This window comes from Fusarium oxysporum, chromosome 8, assembly GCF_000149955.1.
Source record: "Fusarium oxysporum f. sp. lycopersici 4287 chromosome 8, whole genome shotgun sequence".
NCBI lineage: Eukaryota > Fungi > Ascomycota > Sordariomycetes > Hypocreales > Nectriaceae > Fusarium > Fusarium oxysporum.
The window spans coordinates 3,952,455-3,972,808 of record NC_030993.1 but is presented as its reverse complement, the minus strand read 5'-3'; the positions used below and the strand labels follow the sequence as shown (position 1 = coordinate 3,972,808).

General features: G+C 43.3%; 6 protein-coding genes across 6 annotated transcripts; 3 read left to right on the top strand and 3 right to left on the bottom strand.

Annotated features, from left to right (window-relative positions):
* Positions 1–1,946: 1,946 nt before the first annotated feature.
* FOXG_15851 (uncharacterized protein) lies at positions 1,947–2,815 on the bottom strand. Its single transcript, XM_018395966.1, has 3 exons — positions 2,749–2,815; positions 2,397–2,698; positions 1,947–2,344 (listed from the first exon to the last, which is right to left on the bottom strand). The coding sequence occupies exons 1-3, from the start codon at positions 2,795–2,797 to the stop codon at positions 1,964–1,966; spliced, it is 732 nt and encodes a 243-aa protein (XP_018256280.1). The 5' UTR covers positions 2,798–2,815; the 3' UTR covers positions 1,947–1,963.
* A 1,095-nt stretch (positions 2,816–3,910) lies between these two features.
* FOXG_15850 (uncharacterized protein) lies at positions 3,911–5,538 on the bottom strand (the record flags this gene model as incomplete). Its single annotated transcript, XM_018395965.1, has 2 exons — positions 3,911–5,224; positions 5,290–5,538. 2 exons carry the CDS (start codon positions 5,536–5,538, stop codon positions 3,911–3,913), a joined length of 1,563 nt encoding a protein of 520 aa, XP_018256279.1.
* Positions 5,539–6,954: 1,416 nt separating this feature from the next.
* FOXG_15849 (uncharacterized protein) lies at positions 6,955–8,395 on the top strand. The gene has a single exon (XM_018395964.1). It carries the CDS (start codon positions 7,032–7,034, stop codon positions 8,205–8,207), a length of 1,176 nt encoding a protein of 391 aa, XP_018256278.1. The 5' UTR covers positions 6,955–7,031; the 3' UTR covers positions 8,208–8,395.
* A 1,293-nt stretch (positions 8,396–9,688) lies between these two features.
* On the top strand, positions 9,689–11,149 carry FOXG_15848 (uncharacterized protein; the record flags this gene model as incomplete). Its single annotated transcript, XM_018395963.1, has 6 exons — positions 9,689–9,832; positions 9,889–9,925; positions 9,977–10,218; positions 10,270–10,493; positions 10,546–10,676; positions 10,737–11,149. The coding sequence occupies 6 exons, from the start codon at positions 9,689–9,691 to the stop codon at positions 11,147–11,149; spliced, it is 1,191 nt and encodes a 396-aa protein (XP_018256277.1).
* Positions 11,150–13,316: 2,167 nt separating this feature from the next.
* FOXG_15847 (uncharacterized protein) lies at positions 13,317–15,776 on the bottom strand (the record flags this gene model as incomplete). The annotated part of the gene is made up of 1 exon (XM_018395962.1): positions 13,317–15,776. One exon carries the CDS (start codon positions 15,774–15,776, stop codon positions 13,317–13,319), a length of 2,460 nt encoding a protein of 819 aa, XP_018256276.1.
* Positions 15,777–17,099: 1,323 nt separating this feature from the next.
* On the top strand, positions 17,100–19,079 carry FOXG_15846 (uncharacterized protein; the record flags this gene model as incomplete). Its single annotated transcript, XM_018395961.1, has 1 exon — positions 17,100–19,079. The coding sequence occupies one exon, from the start codon at positions 17,100–17,102 to the stop codon at positions 19,077–19,079; it is 1,980 nt and encodes a 659-aa protein (XP_018256275.1).
* Between the last annotated feature and the right edge of the window lie 1,275 nt (positions 19,080–20,354).

The following is a 20,354-nucleotide window of genomic DNA, read 5'->3' as shown; positions in this document are numbered from 1 at the left end:
TTGCCTAATCGCGCATTTAACTTCTTAATTAAATTGGCGGCTGGGAATTGTAAGATACGGAAGGCTCATGTCCAATCAAGATGAGGTTCGTTCTTATACTTAATAGTTAATCTAGCACCTAAGAGCTCATTTCTTGTCTTTGGTCTCTATTGTGTCCTCCGAGATGTTTTCCTTGCTACCCGGTGTTGATATCCAGAGACCCACGAGGGACAAGGTTTGTTTTACCAAGACACTGCTACTGCACTGACATGAATGGGCTCTACCTTTCTTAGGACATTCTTATTCTTGCATTCAAGAGAGGGGTTTCTCCCCTCTCGGAGAGATTCGAAAACAGGCAATCTATTTCTCTAATACCGCTTCATGCAAGGACTTGATGCAGAAATAAAAATTCAACTTAATAGATCTGGCCCTCTACCCTTTTCAGCATATTAAACGCGACAAAACCGCCGTGCGCGACGCACTACTGGCCTGACTGTACGCCATTGTGAACCATCGTGGCGACCTGCAGATTAGTCAGCTTCGTCCTCGAAATGAGAATAGCGGCAGACAGAGACTGATTATAAAAATGCCCCTTATGGTCGGACCGTCGAGAAGCCACCCTAGGCCTATACGAAAATGTGATTTTGCAAGAACTGACTGGCGGTTCCAATATATGGACATATGTCCTAAGGGGGACGCTAAAGCCAAATCCATTACCCAATTATCATTTGATGACTTTGAAGACGACATTACCAAATTGACTAACGGGTTTGTTCTGGTGTGCTTAAAGCGTACAATCACTACTCCTACCTGATCCTACGACCAGACGATGTGTGGCTGGATATCCTGACCTAGCTGGGCTTCTTCATTAACCGCCATCTTGAGGCTTTATGTGGACTCTTTGCTGCTTACGATAGATAGACTGACAGTACTGTTCTGTCCTTTGGATTGCTTCTCAAGTAGGACATGGGTGCTATAGCTGAAGCTCTTTCTTAAAATGACAAAGAAACTATGGCATAACATACAAGACAATGCGGATTGTTGCCTCGATGAGCATGCGTGTCTCAAGCAGCGGAGAGATGCTAGATCTCTCCGCTAGACCACGTGCAGGAAGACTGTGACACTATCATTGCCGACGCAAATGGGTCGCACAGCGTCGTCAAAAAGGATCCCGTGAAATCGGTATTCTGATAGACGAGGAGAGTGATATCAGAAACCGCCTAAATACCATTCAACCCATGATTGAGTGGTGGATGTATGAGCTGGAGGCATTTCAAGGCGAGAGTGATGAATACTGGGACGCTATTAATGAGGGCAATTGCAAGCCCTCGGCTGGCAGCTATACTCGGAAATGCTCAATCAGTGCCAAAACCATCTTGTAAGCGGATAGAGGTGCAAATATCAGAAGGCGGAAGTGCTCTACGTACAGCTGCAATCCGTGCAAATGGCAGAACTATTTGGTTATTATTGAGCAGAAGGGCACCTGTCAATGCGGGCGACAGACACTACGGATACGGTCTGCACGATTGCTACAGGAAAAGTCAAATCGTTGCTACCTCGCCTATACCTAGTCACCCCTCTTGAATAGGACCTTCTCCTCAAACGCACTGTAAACTCGACTAAACCAGTCCATCAGCAATCAAATAGTCTTTCTAGAATCTCTAATATTAGATTTCTCAGCTAGGAAGTTGAGAATCTATGCTAGATTCAATCTGTCCAAAAATAAAAAATAAAAGAAATAAAAAAAAGTAAGTAATTAACCTAACAGTCACCAGAGATGTGGGATACTCGTTTGGACGTGCTAATCTTTCCTAGCTTGTTCTTCCTAGCCTGCTGTCATCGGCATTCTTGGTTTCCTAGCTCGCTCTCAAGAAGCTGGAAATATTAACTAGGGTAGCGTACGTTGGCGTCTGATCGAGTAAGGCCGGCATCAGAGCTGATACTATACTACCATTATGTAATGTCCAACAATTTTTAGAGTCCTTTAACTCTTGTTTGCAAACGTCTCCTTCATTTTTTCTGGCCACCAGATCATACAAGCGATCAGAACCCCATCGCCGCCGGCCTCCTTCTTCCCCTGGCTATTCACTTTGCCCTCACCCACCTTAATATCTTCTACCAGCTCGAAACCATGCCGTAGAAACTGATTCATTGAGTACCGGGAGGTAGCCTCAAGCCATACTGGCTTAGCAACCCTGCGCGCCTCTTCCATCAAGTACTGTATCAGGGCGCTCAGGAGACCTTGCTTGCGGCGTGAGGCCTCGGTTGCTGTGAGTAGGACATAGAAGCAATCACGGATACGTGACTTGGGGAGGACCTTAAGCTTGATCTTGTCGACATACTTGAGGTATTGGATGAGGAGGCGCTGACACAAAATGAGGTATCGTGATAGTAATAGACAGGATGCAGCTACATACATGGGTTGGTTTCAACCCTCCAGACAAGGTCGCTGGGATACCACCAGACAAGATAATAGATCTCACACCGTCATAATTCTGTCCCGGTTCTGAGACAACCATCATGGAACCCCAGTCCATGGCATCGAGGATGTATCCGCCGCATATGGGAGCAGATTTGATAACAGGTCTGAGAAAGACTTGGAGGCGCTCCATTCGCTCGTCATCGTCTTTGTGCTCCATGAACATCCATGCGAACAACGGATCGCTACGGAATGCCGGGACAGCAATCTCATGAGCGCGATGCCACGCTTCGACGTTGTCTGTGTCGCTGGTTAACGCCCCGTTTCGTTTAATGTGAATAGGTGCATGCCTTTCCGGTGAAGTCGGACTTTAGGCTCCGAACTCCTGGGCTCAGACATTGTCTCGATGATATTGAAATAATGAAACGCTGTTAAGAGCTAGGTCGGATATTGGATGATTTAAATCGAGCTTTCTTAGAAATAATGCTAGAGCACGATTAGTTAATAATGATTTTAGTTATTATTTAGTATAACGATTAGCTATATGGCAGAATTAAGCATAGAAGGAGGTTTTCATTAAGCGTTGTATTTTCTAGGTTATTATCTAAAGCGAGCCCCTTTTATGAAAGGCCTGTCCTAGCTTCAGACAGGGGAGATGTTATTCGGAGAATTACGGTCCGACTGATACGACCCGCGGTTTTCCCGACACTTAGCCAGAGAGCCAGTCTCGTTAATATTTAGGTTGGTCGAGAAGTGAGTGACGCCTTTTGGCCGAATCTGACAGCAGCTGTTATTATAGTTATTAACCCTCAATCTAAGCAAGAGGAATTACTATTATAGCTAGTAACATTCCTCCCTATTAATAAAGACCTTAGAGAAAAGAGAATTATTTTAATAGACAGTTAAAATATTAAAACTAATATATATAATAAGTAAGTTATATAAATAAGTAAATTATATAAAAGTCCTATAACTTATATTAATACTATTTAGTTAATTAATTAATATAAATCCTACTTAATAGTAAGCTTATATATAATATATACTTTAGGGCTATAAGGCAGACCTTAAATTAAAACTATAATAAGTTATAAAACTATATAATATGCTTTATATAATAGGACTTATAATATAAAAGCGTATTAAAAGAGTATTAAGGCCTTTAGAAATAAGTATAATAACTTACTTTAATTAATTAAAGATATTTTATCTCAAAAAGTTTAAGATTTTTATATAATTTACTTATTTATATAATTTGCTTATTATATAGACTTAAGTAATAATAAAGGAAATAAAGTAAGTATCTTAACTACTAATTAACTTGATTAAATAGATAATATAAACTTAATAAGATTAAAAATGTGTTTTATTTTCTCCTGTGGTCTTTGTTTCGTCCTGACCGCTGCTTACGGCTGTGTGAAAAATGCCTAACCTTGGGTAGTCTTTGTATTTTAACAGTATGGGAGACTGCTCCGATGGGTGCGATGTCTCGCCGCTCACATATCACTTGGCTCATCTCCAAAGACCTTCCTTCGCCCACACCCGGATATCATCTCCCAGCCCTGGGCCCTGCTCAACCTTGATCGCATTCTTAGTGGCAAGCACCAGGCACTCAAAGAACATTTTAGTAGCCTCGGCTTTGGTGGTCCGATGCTCGGGGAGCAGATCTTGGAAGACGACAGACGCGGTCGCTCTCCTGCCGGGACTGCTCGCATCTTCAGGGCCAAATTGGTCTCGCAGAATGTGGATGGCGTGCTCGGTAGCTATCGAGATAGGGGGTTGTTCGGCGGGGGAAGACAGAGGGGCAGTGATCTCCTCGAAGGTGGGGATCTCCAAAGTCGTTTCTTCACCGGCCATGGTCTCGTCGCCAAGTTCTAGACGTGGTGACTTTGAAACGCCGTATTCGGGCCCAACTTCAGGGACTTCAATGGGGCGCTTCCGCTTTAGCTCTCTTGATGCTTGGATAGCATCTAGAGAGAGCATCCCTCTTAGTTCGGGTGCCCACGTGGAGCTTCGTCCTTCCATCATAATAGAGGAAATGAAACCACCGCTTTTTTGCATATCTAACAAAGTGGCCAAGAAAGGGTCCCGAGGGAGGAATGCCGTAGGTTTAGTAATGTTGTCACGGTTAGCTTGCTGCTCCCGAATTTGGGCACTGGATAGAGTAATCTCCTCATCGGGGACCAAAACTTTCTGTCTCTTGGTGCGTTGCTCAGGCCGCCGCATAACAACGTGTTCTTCTTCAGGCTCGTGGAGTTCAGCTTGGCGGATCGCGTCATACTCGGCCTCGACCTCCTGAGCAAGTGCTTCGTCGATCTCAGAGAGAGGGGATTCGGTGATTCGAGCGCGACTGATGTCGGCCGGGTGGAACTCGAATTCCTCACCACCTATCGGAATCCCGGCTAACCCTAGTTCGAGAGATGGTTCGCGCTCAGCGCCCTCTTTCTCGGGCGGCATGGCTTCTAGCTCGCTAGCCATTTCCTCCTGAATTGGGCGAGGAGCTGGCGCTTCTCGGCCTAGCTCAATACCAAAATCTAGTTCAAGATCAAGGCCTTCCATGGGCTCTAACACTTCCTCATGCGAGCCAAGGTCAGGACTAGGACTAAATTCTTCTGGTAAGTATATGTCACGTAAGCTGACGCGACGCTTGCGTTCGATTGGGCTTATTTCTACCTCCTCTATCTGGGACAGAAGCCAGTTCACGTCCAGAGTAGGGGGTGGCTCGAAACCGTCGTAAGGTATCACCTTATCGGGAAGTGTGAGTGTTTCGCGTTCAGGAAGTTGTCGGCTGGCAGGAAGATCATGCTCAACGCTTGGTCGGAAGGCCTAGTCATTTTATTATATGATGTTGGAAGGGAAGAGAGAATGCTATATACCATCTTCATCCTTACCCAAGTATGATCACAGTCATCGAGCAAGTAGCGCGTTTTGCGCTGGTGAATTCGAACAACACCAAGTAGTAACTGACTGCTTAGTCGCAGGGCCATAGGCGCCTGGCTGGGTGTGATGATGACCGCTATACTATCGGCGATATTCGATCGCAGAATATGTTTCTTAGAGAGCTTGTGCTCGAAGGTAGCCGAAAGCCAGACGCTGGCAAGAGGCCCGCTTTTCCGGAGAAGAGTCTCGGAATAGAACATGGTGTATTGGAGCTTTTGGCGGGGCAGAAAGCACAGCAATAAGCACAGTAAGTAGGTTCCGATACACGCTTGAAGCGGTAGCACGAGGAACAAAGCAAAAGGCGGTGATAAAAGAGATATTCTAGAGGCAAATATCTAGGTTGAACGCGATTGTAGGGTGAGATTTGGTATAAATGGGGAATTTGGGACCTAGACATTGGAAATGAGTGCGCGAGGGGAGAAGGTTTGGAGTCTTAATTGTTTTGCCCTAATCTCAATACTATCACTAAGGGTAACATCTATTTGAGTTGGTTCAAGGCAGCTGGTGTCAAAACGATGGCTAGAAAGCCTGGCCTGCTGCAAGAAGGCCTTAGCGTTGCGCACCCAGCCGATAACATTATGTCACTTTGCCATCATTTCTGCAGCGGTCGGAGCTCAACAGTTGCTATGGCACCCGCTTACCAGGTACGCTACTTCCATTTGTTTCTTTTTTTTTTCTATCTTGTTTTCTTCTACTTTTATTCTCTCTCCCATTCTTCTTTTTCTACAATGCTATGTCTAGCTATATATGCATTACCTTGCCCAATCGCCGTCTGCAATTGCCTTATCCCTCCTTCAGCAAATCTACGCGCCTTGAATTTTCATCCTTAATTCCTGTGTAATTCCGAGGGTTGGGGTTACATTTAAGGTTTGTTAGCTTGTCGATGCGCGTTACCTTGCAGCTAAGTTGGTTTCCTGTAATCTTCCGAGGGCGAATCGCGCCGTGTTCGCGTCATGTTCGCTTCCCGCGTCGCCGTTATACCGTCTTCGCGTTATCTAGCTTGGAAAACCGGTAATCTGGCGCCCAAGCATGGTTTAAAGACCGGAAAATAATAGGTTAAGTAGGATCGGGTCAAGGGGGTGGCGAATATCTGTTCAGTTTCAGTAGCAGCAGGAATATATAATAAAACTATTTAAAAAATAGAAAGTTTGCTATTATGAATAAATAAGATAAAAATTAAATTAGACAGTAGATTGAATATATATTTAATATATTAATATAATTTATCTCTAAAGAGTTCTCAAGGCTAGAATTATATTACTATAAGGGCAATAGCTAATTAAAATGCACCAAGCAAAAAGCACTTCTGTGGCCACCCAGTCTAGGCGGCGCTGTTAATTGCATTGCTTATTAGGGTCACCGGGTTAGGTAGCCAAAGGCCAAGAACGTCAATAAAGTCATATGCGCCGGTCAGTAACAACAAGAAGAAGTAACAGTTAATTTAGGGATTTGAGAAAAGCAATCATGCGGTTTGCAACTTGAAATACTGTGGATTATCTATCGTGGACTAACTTAGGTAGGAAATTATGCACATTTCCTTCTCGCGTTCTAATTGGGCAAATATCCCTTAAATGATCTGGCGGGAGCCTTCGGCAATTGAGGGGATATGAATTTCACATGCTTCATATTTCTACAAAGCAGGTGAATACAAATATCGACAGCAAGAATCTTTACGGAACACTCCATAATCCAAATGGCGTCTCTAAAAGATCCCATATCTAATGCTTTAACGACGGCTCAGAAAGTAGCCATCAAGAATGTTCGAGTTTTCCATGGCGAGCAACTCACCGCGCCCACGTCAGTCGTGATTGATGGCGGAGTCATCGTGTCAGATGCTACTGGAGCACAGGAGATTGACGGTGCCAACGGCGTTCTCATTCCGGGACTGATCGATTCGCACGTCCACCTTGAAGGCGAACGACATCTGCAACGAATGGCCGACTGGGGTGTAACCACAGCCTTGGGGATGGGAGAGTGGTGGCCAGAGAAGCTACACGCACTACGTAACCGTGAAGGCCTTACCGACATCCGAAGCGCATGTATTCCCGCGACAACGCCCGGAAGTCTTCACAGCAAACTACTCCCGATTCCTCCAGAAACCCTCGTTTCCGGATCAGGAGATGCTTCGAGCTTTGTGAGAGACCGGCTAGCCGAGGGGGCAGACTACATCAAAGTTATTGCCGACCTTCCGGGGCCGGATCAGCCAACGCTGGATGCCCTGGTCTCTGCAGCTCATGAACAAGGGAAGCTCGTGATTACCCATGCAGCGACATATATTCCCTTCACAATGGCGCTTGAGGCAAGGTCAGACGTCATCACGCATGTCCCGCGGGATAAGGCACTTGGCGACGAGTCTGTGGCACGCATGATGACTGACAAGTCGGTATCCGTCCCTACCCTAACCATGATGGAAACTATATGCAAGCCTCTAGGCTGGAGCGCCATAGTGCGATTGTTGCTTCAACCCTCACTCATGTGGACCGTCATCAAGGGCAGGAGATGGTTTATCGGGACTGAATCGTACGGGCATTGCAAAGAGTCAGTTATGCGTCTATACAGTGCTGGTGTGCCTGTGGTGGTGGGGACAGATTCAAACGAGGAGGAAGACTCACCGTTTCAGATCCGCCACGGAGAGGCTTTACACCATGAATTGGAGCTCCTGGTTGAGGCCGGCATGTCGACGGTTGACGCCTTGCGGGCGGCAACGTCTCTACCCGCGAAGAGCTTTGGACTTAGTGATCGTGGGGTGATTGAGCCAGGGAAACGAGCCGATTTGGTGCTCCTCCGTGATGACCCCATCAAAGACATTCGAGCAACGCGTTCAATCCAGCGAGTTTGGTGTGGGGGAATTGAACATATCAGAAACTAACTGCAATACTTCTTTGGTCGACTTAATTTTTATTCAGGAATTAACAGTAGCAAGTATTCTCTACCCATGCTCATTGCTTCTAAGTCTCATCAATATATACTAAAGGCGCTTTTTGGCACCGTAATGGATCGCTCCGATGGATAACGGCCGCGCATTTGCCATGTTGAAACAGGATATTGAGTCCATGTAGTGGGATAAAACTAAAAGTAGGACTTCCGAGGAGGTCACCAATACACTGCTAGTTCCGCAAGCTAGACCTGATTGTCTCGGTGATGAGAAAGGGGGATGGAGCAGAGGGAGCGAGCTTCCCTCCTTCAACGTCAAAGTAAACGGCTCTCGGAACAAGAGACCTGGTAAGCCGGAATAAGCAAACCAGGTTATAGAGATCGACAGCTTCGTTTATCCATAGGGCAAGGGAGAAAATGTCACCGTCAGGGGTATTGTAACTGCAATAGAAACGGCCGTTGCGACTAGTGATGGTAGCAGACATGCCACTTGCGAAGCCACCGGGAAATTCCGTGACAATAAACTTGGGTTTGAAGAGAATTAAGGTTCAGGCAGTTTACTACACCTTTCTACGTACAATCTCCACTTGCATGTCACTGTCAATTTTAGCCTTTCGACAAGTGCTTGACATGTATTCATAAACCATCTCGCTGCCTGCATCAGAGTGGTAGAGGAGCGCAGCCTTATCTTTATATACAATTCAAGAATGTCCTGGAACAAAGTATAAAGCTCTGACCGTTAATTATCGAACTCGGGAGAACAGGTTCTCCTGGAGAGGATGACATGTCTGTCAGTGACTGTAACATCAAGGGACTAGCTCCAGTCACTAGTGTCACCCTTCAGCCTTAGTCGAATATCTTCATGAAATTCGTTAGAGAACTTCAACGCGCTAGTAGACTTTCGGCTTTGGCATTGTAGATCCCCAACGGTATGATCGTCACCGATGGCGTGGGTGCGAGAATTTTAGCAACTTTTTGTTACAACACCGGCATCGAAGACCGCTATAGTTTATATCCTCCTTTTTGTGGTCCACTTAGCACCTCCACTCAAATCTTTCCTTTGTTAAGTTCGCCGCGTAATTATACCTATACTATTGAGTCATTAGCGCCGCAAGTACCGATATGGGTTGTTGTCACGGCACTTGAGTTTTCCAACGAAAAGGTAACGCTATAAGAAACTAACCAAATAGCGCCGAGATCTACGTGCTGAGTACTGCCTCTAATTTTCGCACTTCTCAAAGTCAAAAGAGGAAGAAAGTTACAGGCCTCTGCTTCTTTAGCAAGATGCGGCATGGATTAACAAACTGTCAGGGGGTCTTCTGTACATAATCTGTCCAATCCCCTCATGTTGATGCTCTTTATCCTTGCGTTTTCTCCAGTTCACGCTGCCGTCTGACTTTTGATGGGCTAAAGTGCTGAATCATACCCGTCCTGATTTGACAGTGCTTTTGATTGATATCTTATACAGAGATAAAAATGGAGTCCAAACAGACTGATCTCTGGGTGGTGCTCTTTGTCACGTTTACAGCGGCGACTATCGTCACAATACTCCGTCTGTTGAGTCGTAGGCTCAAGAGAAATTCTCTGTCATGGGATGACTATTTTGCGCTCTGCGGTTATGTACGTCTTCGCTACTGCGTTGACTTGTAAAGCAACAAAATTGCTAACTCTTACAGGCCATTTCCATTGGTTGGATCGTTATTATCCCTTACTGTAGGTCATCTGCGCATGTCGACTGACCAATTGGCTAACAAGACTGGAAAGGGATTAACCGCGGCCTTGGACTTCATATCATGGATGTTTTGGATGTCAAAGGCATAACGCTCGACAAAGCACTCTACGAAAGCAAGCTCGTGCTCTTTGTTGCAGAGCTTTTCTATGCTTTCGGCCTCTTCTTTGCCAAGGTCTCTATCTTAAGTTTGTACTGGCGCATGTTTTGCATCACGAATATTAGACTTCCAATTCAAATTCTATTTGGATGCTCTATAACATGGATTATCTTCCGAGTAAGTACTCTACTCTCTTGACCAGGAATTGAATCTAATAATTATTACAAGATTTTTATGGGGATATTTCATTGCGTCCCCGTACAGGCTTTCTGGGACTCTACTGCCGGCGGGTACTGCGCCATCGAGGACAAAAAGTTCTTCTTCGGAACTACTTTAGTTCATAATATTATTGATATCGCCATCCTGGTTCTGCCTATGATGGAGATTGGAAAGCTGCAGCTGCCTATTCTGCAAAAGGCTGGCATTATGATTATGTTCACGTTCGGTTTCTTGTAAGCGGCTTTTACTACATATGCTTGTTGATGGACTTGCTAATAATTGAAGTATTTGCGCGGCCGGCATTCGGTTGATTGTCGCCGCTAGAGTGTTTGACGATACATCACCAGATCTGACGTGGAATATCGTAACAATCGTTGTTTGGGCAACAGTCGAGGTGAACCTTATTAATGTTTCTGGTAGGTTTTACTCTCGAGCCTCAGTATAAATGCGATAGAATAACTAACATTACTTTACAGCTTCTCTCCCCGTAATCCGTCCGGCATGTACCTTTATCTTCACCTGCACAAACCCGAGAACAGTCACTGGCGCAAGCTCAAACAGCTACGGAAACTCATACAGCCGCAGCCAAAGGAAGCAGTCCATTCGCCTCGATACCATAAGCATGAGTGCTCCCAACGACGAGTCCAGTTCAACCCACCAGCTGGCCGTTTCAGATGATGGTAGTGGTCGCGGCTTAGTGTCCGAGTTTGAGAGCCATGCAGCCGATCAATATCACCCAAGTGGCATCAAATACACATCAACTCTCATGGGGCAGAGTGGAGCTGGAGCTGGAGGGTTTGAGTCAGACCTGAGTCAAATTTCCATCACGAATGAGATAATAGTAGATGGTTCTAAGCAACCCCGACCAGGCAGCTTGGAAACTGTGTGAAGGAGAAAAGGAATTCCCAAAGTTTGGAGTTATCTGTATTATAATCTATATATAAGTAGTTAGTAAACACTCTAATGGGAGGAAACATAACTGCATACTTACATTCTGAAGTCTGCCATTGAGATACCCTCGTACCTTAGCATAGTATAATTGGGAAAGAGACTATGTTATTTTATTAGCAAGGTATTTCAAATTGCAGAGGGGGACAAGCAGGTACATGTCCCCGCACGCGTATAGGACTAATAATTATTTTTTCATAATACATTAGTTATAGCAAGCCTGAATTCCCTTCTGAAGTAATAATAAATTTCTACTAATGTATATAATAAGCATGTATATTAAAAAGGCAAATAGATTAATTATACTATATACCTAGAGTTAAACCTTTAATATTCTATAATATGCTATATAAAAGAATAAGGAAGTAGAAAAGACTATTTATAATAGGGTATCTACTACAATCGCCCACAGGGAAGGAAAGCTAAAGTAAAAAAGAGACAATGGAGCGACAAGGATGGTGATGAGCTATTAGAGTTACTAACCAGCATATGCATGTCACCAATTCTATGGTAGCTGCGAGGGCCAGGCCTCTCTTCCTGAGGAGGAAGGATAGAGACAATCTCCAGATCCACAAACTGTAAGTCATGAATCGCGCCAAAACAAAAAGGGTACCAGGGTTGACTTGGGTTGTGTAACGAGATAGCTCAACAGGAGCTTGGAATGCCTTCGGAAGAGACGCAGTCTCATCAATCTTTGTATTTTCGAAGGAACGAAGCTGCCGTTGAAGGAAGCGAAATTTACAGTATGGTGCGAACTTCATGACCGGGTTCTCAGGGCGTTGAGTACATGAGTAGGGGGCGATTCAGTGGCTCTTGATCGTTTTATCTTTATATGGGCATATAAATGAATACCTTGAGCTAAACATATACTACTGCAGCTGAGATCCATTGGATTTCTCAGACTTATCGTTCTCTTCATTGGTTGCTTCGAGCTATTGATAACACCATTTTCTTTGAGCTATGTGAACTGGCAGTGGGATAAAGATGTTAAGAAGGAAATCTCTATAGTCTGAAGGTATTTTACTAGGCAAATAATTGTTAATAATACTATCTTTTACATAAATATGATTTTCAATTTAGCAGATGACCAAACAGGTCGACATTGTTTCGTTGAAGTTCGGACTTGTTGGACAGCATAGCGATGGGCAACGGAAGAATCCGTCAGACTTTTGATCCAAGAAGTAGTGGCTTTGTTATGGGAATGTGCTTAGGAAATAGGAAGAAGGTTTGAAACAGGATCTTCGATGGTTTGGTCCACAGAACGTAGATGCCAATACCAAGCTCGCAGTCCGAGAAGTTGAATGAGTGACCAGGGGATCAATTGGCAGCTGACGGAATGGTCTAGAACATACCAATGGCGAGATTCAGGAGTTAGAAGTGCACCTTGGTAGTTTTATGGCGACACGACGAGTCATTGGGAAGATTCATTCAGTTATAATCAGATCAACTGGTTACAGACTTATCTACTGAGTTCATTAATGCTTACCAGGACGGTAAGGCGGCACAGAAACACCAAACTACATTTACCTTATCACCAGTTCCAGAAAGGTATGTCGCCTTTCCCACATTACTTACTTTTTCTCACATATCCCAAGCGCTTTTCGTCTCTCGAGACTGGCTCCCGCTCTCTGTCTGTGCTTATTCCTACTTTGTGAGACTAAAATGACGCCATCTCACTGTGACAAACTGTCGAAAAGAAGGACAATGCCAGAAATGACAGGCAAAAACATGAGGGAAAGACGTAGATCCCCAGACCAGGATCAGTTCTTACTTCAATGGTACGGAGTCGTCCTCAGCCACCGGCCTTTCAACATCAAGGGCCTTATATCTAGCACAGAAAAGTGCGCATATTCTTCGGGATGTGAATACGAGTTGGTTCAAGCAAGATCAATGGAATCAAACGATCCTTCCGGTTCCCAAAGACTATAGATGTCTCAGTCAGGCAATTTGTCCTTGAGCAGCTTTGTAATGCTATATATCGCGATTGACTATAACTGCCTAAATCAATTATTTATATACTTGAATAGATAAATAGATATAATAAGTACTCGAAGGGGCTGCTAATATGAAATAACTCTAAGTGAAAAGAATATTTTTAACTGCGCTTATTAGCGTTTGCTGTGTCCTAAAAGTCGGGTTTTAAATCCATTCTCTGGTTTAGATTCGAAACAGTTGATGAGAAATCTCCCATGGGACTTTTCCCATTCATCCGCTGATAGTTCTACCGTCTGCTTTAGCGCACAATTCAAACAGATGCTACCACTGCATAGAAATGTGGGATTGTCGCCACTAAAGGCAAGAGCAATGTTGAACTTGAGAGATGAGTCTAGCACGTATGTAACGCGGATGGGCTTCTCCACTTTGCTGGAAACTTTCTTTGCCTTGGACCTAGTCGTCCTCGTGCTCTCCGATGGCACAACTCCCTCCGCTAACTTCAGTACCGGTACACCCCATCTTCCCAAGGCCTCATCAAATCGATAAAGCTCAACAGAAAAACCACGAGGTATTGTGCCGGCTCTGTTAGGGGAGTGGTTACAACTCAGGTAGTGTATACCACGAGCTAGTTTGAGAATTGACCGGCTTGGATCAATCATGCGAGAGTGGGATTCAGAGGATACTCTCATCAAGAGCTTGTATCTTGTACTAGCTACAGACATGAGCATGAAATCATGGCGTACGTTGCACTTGTCTGCTGTAAGCTGGATCTCCGAACCTCCATCCCGTACAGGCATCTTGAATAGCTTCTCATAATCACTGACATCTTCGGTATGTTTCGTTTCAATAACTGAGGTGTCTCGTGAGATTGCCTGAAATCGCACATTTTCGGTTGTTTGAATAGGGATTCCGAGGCGGCCTTGGACGACTTCCAATCGAAAGCATCTGCGCAAGCTGAACCTTTTTGTGAGATCAATCCATGGTGCGACGACAGCAATATCGCCGTGCTGTACAGCGATTATGGTAGTCCCCAGATACTGCATGAAAGGATGGGGAATATCAGTGGGGGAATCATTGTAGGTTGCGTCGGTCAACTTGTCTAGAGGCGGACAGCCAAGAAAGTTCTGGCAAACTGTAGAAAGAACAGTGTGCCACTGTAAGTTACCCTCGAGGTTGCTTGGGTCAAAGACACAGTCATCGATGGCGTCAAGAAGGATTTCCATTGCGCCAGAGTCGCCTGCTGTGGCTGCGCTGCATTCCGAGATATCTGGTGCTCCGAAGGCGTCGGCTACCCCATGGGCGAAATACAGCATGGCCTCCATAAAAGCAGTGTATCTGAGGCAGTGCTCGTCCCAGATAAATGTCGGATCATCTTTCGCGCAGTTGCCGCACTTGCATGATAGTTTCGCTTGATCAATTAGATCTTGAAGAATGGGAAAATATCGAAGCAAGATCAAGGGCTTCTCTTCAAAGCCTGTATGCTCAATTTGTCCTCTCGATAACTCTGAGACGCCGTCCATATCCATGATATCAGAGAAGGCTTCTCTTTCTGGGGATGCTGACTCCCTTGAGGGAGAGAATACCACAAAGTTTCTCCCAAGCTCGCCACACGTGTTGACAAGTAGTTGTGGTGTTCTTCCCAGCAAATCTGCCACTCGCTCGATCGGCCTGTCTCCGGGATCATCCGGTGCTAGTAGGACCTTAAAGCTAAGTCTTGAACCCATGGATTCTTTCTTGATAGGCAGCGAGCAAAACCATCTTAGTAACTCCTGACCGGTTCGAAGTGACTGAATTTCCATTCTTTTTCGAAATCCTTGTGGATATCTAAATGGGCTCTCATAAAGTTTTGTTCTGACCCGAGGCTCCGACCTAAGTGTCTGAATATTGTCGTATTCGCCTGTAAAGAGCGATCTTAGATCGCCCGCTACGTTCTCCATCATTTCGAAGCTATTGGTTTGGCTGTGTTCGATTGGACAGCAACCTTGCCCAGCCTCATCCATGGAACAGAATCTCTTGACACGGAGTTCCACGGTGCTGTCTGCCTGGCCGAGTGTTCTGTCATAAACAACGCTGCCACTAATCACAACACGCAGCTGACCGCTAAAATGCCAGGTGAGCCACAGCGTAAGGTTTGTGAGTAGAAGTTCACTGTCGAGAATTATTTCTCTTGGTGGGTTGCAGAGTTTACTTAGAACAACTGCCAGCTTGTAGCTTGCGATATTATGCCCACGTTTGCAGGCCCACTTCAGCTCTGTGGGCAGAGGCGGGCATTCCGTATCAGATCCAATAATTCCCGAGTTGGCGATATGAAGCCAGTTGCTATCGATTACCTTTGAGACTATCTCTTCAAGCTGGAGCATTTCGGGATGGTAGGCCAGTTCATACTCGGTCAGAAGCTTTTGTCCAGGTCGCGAGGCGAGGATGATGAGTGACGATACTGTCATCTTGATGAATCGCTCATCATGGTAGCGGAAAAGACAAAAAATAGTCGAGGTGAGCCATCGTTGGAAAGGATCTCCAGCAATAAGTCGCTCAAGAGCACCCTGAAGGCTGTGCCCATAGTGGTACGACTGATGGCCTAGGTTTTCGATCGCTGACTGCATCAAAGAAACCGCCAACTTCTCTTTGTTCATTGGGGCGAACAAGTGCTGTCGTCGACTTGAGAAATTTTGTGAGCTCCATCTCATCAAGCCCTTCTTTCTCAAGCCAGTACCCAACTTCCTTTAGAATCAGAGAATAACCTTCAGCACGGTTTGGAAACCTGAGTGAGAACGGTTATGAGATCAATCCCTCTAGCCGTGATACCCATGCCTTTGGCGACCAGGTCAAGGTTTGAACTCATACTGTAATTGTAGAGAAAAAGCTTTCGTACGAAAAGAGAGTTGATTAGAAGAAGCTGGGTTTGCAAATATCAGGCTTTGAAGACCTGATTACGATAAGAGCTGAAAGCGCAACTCGTGATGTGGCTGCTTATCCAAGAACAACTATCCAATCAATTACGCCACATCATATAACGGTTTTAACCCCCTCATTTACTGAAACTAGAATACAAACCGAACTTGGATAAACACCATTTGCAGATTTATTTAAATGCTCTAAAACAAAACTATAAGACAACCCTAAGATATTTCTAAGTGAAATTAAATCCAAGCTCTTAAGAGGATAAAAAGACAAGATAGGGGAAAATATTTTGCAATAAAATAAGAGCATCCTTATAGGGGGATTGACATGCTGTTGGAGGTGGCTGACGCACCTACGTCATATACCAGCAAGACCCCTCAGCCCAAGCCCCTTTCTAGTTATTGTCCATATATATATATATTTCTCTTAATATGCGCCATCACTTGTTTCTTTAAGTGCCCTTCCCATCTATCGGCCAGTATTGGACAAATATAGTCCGTGCCAGTTACTAAGTCGGATGTAATATATATACTTTTATACCAAGTAATTAAAAAAAGAATTCGAAGAGTCTTGCAGATTAATTACAATCTGCAGTAACAGAAGCATTATTGGATTGGTGGGTATGGCTCTTAAGCTAGCCTATTAGGCCTAAGGTGTAAGAATGATTTTCGTCTCTTAATTAGACTATGGCATATTATATAGTTATAAATTTATTAATTAAAATAGAAAGTAATATATATAAGGGATTTTTTTATATATACTTACATGTTTTGCATGCTTATTATATATGTTATAGTATACTGTAATAGCTATAACTTAGCACACAGTAGCCAATCACAAACCGGCTAACTCAGACAACTTTTCAGCTCTGCCCAGTAAGTCTGTATAATTGGATAAGCAGACCTCTTATAGTGGGTCTGCCCCAATAGCTTAAATAGCTTATCTGCGCCTCTCCTTTATAATGAAAATCAAGGCTCTTTAAATTTCTATGCCCCAATTACTAGGCATAATATTCTACACTATCAATATCAACACCAATGCCGATAGAGCCCGCCATGAAACTGCTCACACTACCTCCCGAAGTGATAGTACTCATCACCTCCTACATGCTGTGGGAAAACAGCGCACAAAACGAGAGAGACCTCGCTAGGCTTGCCAATACCTGCCATCAACTTCATAGAGTGGTTAATCCTATTCTCTACCGTCATAACCGCACCTTCTCAGGAAGCTCAGCCTTGCTATGGGCTGTTGAAAGGGACATTCCAGAGGTCGTAACTAATGCCTGCAATGCAGGCAGACATCCCTTCTCTGTCGGTCTTACCGAGGCAAATGAAGCTTTGACCGCCATCAACACATCGACTTGCGGCAGTCTCTACGTAGCAACCATCCTTGTGTGCTTCTGTTCGTTTGCGGCAGGCCCCACGGGCCCTGACGATCTATTTAAATGTTCTGCCGGAGTGATTAAGTTACTTATAGAACATGGCGCAGACGCAGGCTGCCTTGGTGTCGAAGACTATTCGCCGCTTGCAGAAGCTGTACGAAGAAATCAGCCGCTCGCCGTAGAAGCAATACTACAGAGCAGCAAAAATACAGGCATGACCAAGAGCAAAGCAATACCCGCATCTTTGTTCCATGCGGCTGCAGCATCTGGCTCGCCCACTCTCATAAAATTGCTTCTTCAGCATGGTGCCAACCCGAATATTGCACCAGATGGGCGGTTCCCCCTCACAGTGGCTGCCGAGTATGGTAACGTCGAGATGGTTAAGGTTCTGCTAGAGTGCGGAGTTGATATTGATGCTCAATATGAAGGGGACGATACCCCATTGCACATGGCTATGAAGGGCAATCACCCTGAAACAATCATGGTGCTCATCGAGGCTGGAGCCAACGTCTCCTCGGCTGATAGGAGCGGCCTTCAACCGTTACACATGGTGCCGCAGTGTGACAAATCTGCAGAGATCATCGATGCTCTATTGGCGAAGGGGGCTGACTTATCTGCTGTTAGCAATGACGGATTAACGATTCTCCAAAGCAGTGCAGAGGTCAGCAACTTCGATGTGGTCCGTCTTCTTCTTGAACGGGGCGCAAATCCTAAGATATCCAGTGATCGGACACTGCTGCTAGCATCCCGTCATGGTCAAGAGTGGATCGTTGAGCATCTCCTAAACTGTGGTTGTGATTTGGAGATGACAGACAACGATGGATGCACTCCACTACTCGCCGCAGCACAGTTTGGCTCCCTCAAAGTGGTCCGTATGCTCCTTATAAAAGGTGCCAATATCAAGGCTACCAACAAATCGGGATGCGAGTCAGCCATATTAGCGGCTATTGGCTCGCACGCCGATGTCATACGTGAGCTTCTTGGTACCGGCAACGTTGATCTGGACCAGCAAGACTTGGACGGTCGAACAGCTCTCTTTTATGCCGTCTTGCTTGGCCATCAATCTGTTGTCGAAGCGCTCCTCGCACACCATTCCCCTCCTGCACTCAACACCACAGATAGGTATGGGGCGACACCATTCATCATGGCCGCACGAAATGGTCATCTGGCACTCATAGAACATCTTCTTCCATTTGTCAACCAGTGGGACGTACTACATGATAGAGATAATTGGGGCCAAGATGCTCTGTACTGGGCCGCGCTGTGCAAGAACCCGCAAGTCAAGAATCGCCTCGAATCCTGTGCTCGAGATTTGGGCATGGATGCGCGGCCTTATGTTGGCATGACTATTCATCCCCATGCCCTATTTACAAGCCAGACTTGCTATTGCGACGTGTGTGGGAGATGTACAATACACGGCGTGCGGGGGCGATCCCAACAATGTCATCACTGTGTCTGCGCCGCCGGAGGCCAGTTTCTCATTTGCTCGTCTTGCTCTAGAGCCGGCGCAAAGTGCAGGGACGCCGGTCATGTATGGGACCTTTATGAATGCGAGAATGGGGATATGTCTGCGTATGATTCGGACTCTGAGTCCGCCTCCGAGTCCGAAGAAGGGCCGTACGATAGTGATGGTGCCGACAGAGAGCAGAATTAAGCGGTTTGAAAATCTTAGCAGCTTATTTATTTATTTTTCTATAATATGGTATAGAGCTATACTTAGTAGTAGGAGACGGAGGAGAGTATAACTACTTGAGTTATAATTAAAATTATTAAATATAAATATTTTTAAGTAATATTAACCTTTATAATATATACTAGTTATATGATATTTTTTAAAAAAAAAATAAAAAATAAAAAAAGTATTTTTAGCTAATTATTTAAGTATTAAAATACTATAAGATAAGTTATTTTTAGTTATATAATAATATAATTAATAAATAAATAAGTTATTTAAAGAAGTAAGTTACTTTTCTTAACCTTTTTAACTTATAACTTAAAAGCTTAAGTTATAATTTAAAAAGAATTACTTTTACTTATTAAATTCCTTCTTATAAGTCTTTATATTATAACTACCTTTATTATATAAATTATAATATTAACTACTTAGTTATTTTAATTTTTCTTAATTATTACTTTTTAATAATTTAACTATTATTTATATATTAATATTTATCTAATTAATTATTTATAATACTTCTTATATAATTATTATCTTTTTTTATATAATTTAATTTTTTTTACCTTATAATATTAGCTTTATATTTTATTTATATTTTAAAGATTATAAAGCTTAGCCCTTAATAAAATAACTTTATATATAATTACCTTTATTACTTTAATAATTAACTTTAAAGCTTTAATAATAAACTTTAAAAAACTATTATAATACTTTTTAATTTACTTTTTAAGGTATTTAAACTAAAATTAAGCCTTTATTATTATTTTCAGGGTTTTTAAAGTTTATAATATTAATAATAAATAGCCTTTCTAAAAGGTATTAAGGTTTATAATTATATATTAAGCTTTAAGATTATAATTTTTAAATTAAATAAAAAGTAAATTTAGTTTTTTTAAAACCTTTATAAATATTCTTTTTTATAAGAATAATTTAAAAGCATAATATAAAAAGCTAAAAAGAACTTAATTTTAAAAATATAAATTATAAAGTATTTAATTAAATATTATATATTATAGTTATATTTTAAATAAGCTTAAATTAATTATAAATAATAATTAGGTTTTTATATTTAGCTTTTTTATAATTATATTGTTAATATAAATATATTTTTAACTTTAATTATTATTTTATAAAGTTATAAGCTTAATATTTATTAATAGGTAATATATTATAATTAGCTAATAGAGAATTAATTATATTTTTTATAAAATAAAATTATATAAGAAATCCTTATAAATCTAAGGTAAGGAG

Excerpts from the sequence above, each read along its gene's own strand:
- FOXG_15851 (XM_018395966.1), bottom strand. The coding sequence starts at position 2,797 with ATGTCTGAGCCCAGGAGTTCGGAGCCTAAAGTCCGACTTCACCGGAAA. Across the intron at positions 2,699-2,748 it reads AGTCCGACTTCACCGGAAAG|ACAACGTCGAAGCGTGGCAT; the intron begins GCATGCACCTAT and ends CCAGCGACACAG. Across the intron at positions 2,345-2,396 it reads GAGGGTTGAAACCAACCCAT|CGCCTCCTCATCCAATACCT; the intron begins GTATGTAGCTGC and ends ATTTTGTGTCAG.
- FOXG_15849 (XM_018395964.1), top strand. The coding sequence starts at position 7,032 with ATGGCGTCTCTAAAAGATCCCATATCTAATGCTTTAACGACGGCTCAG.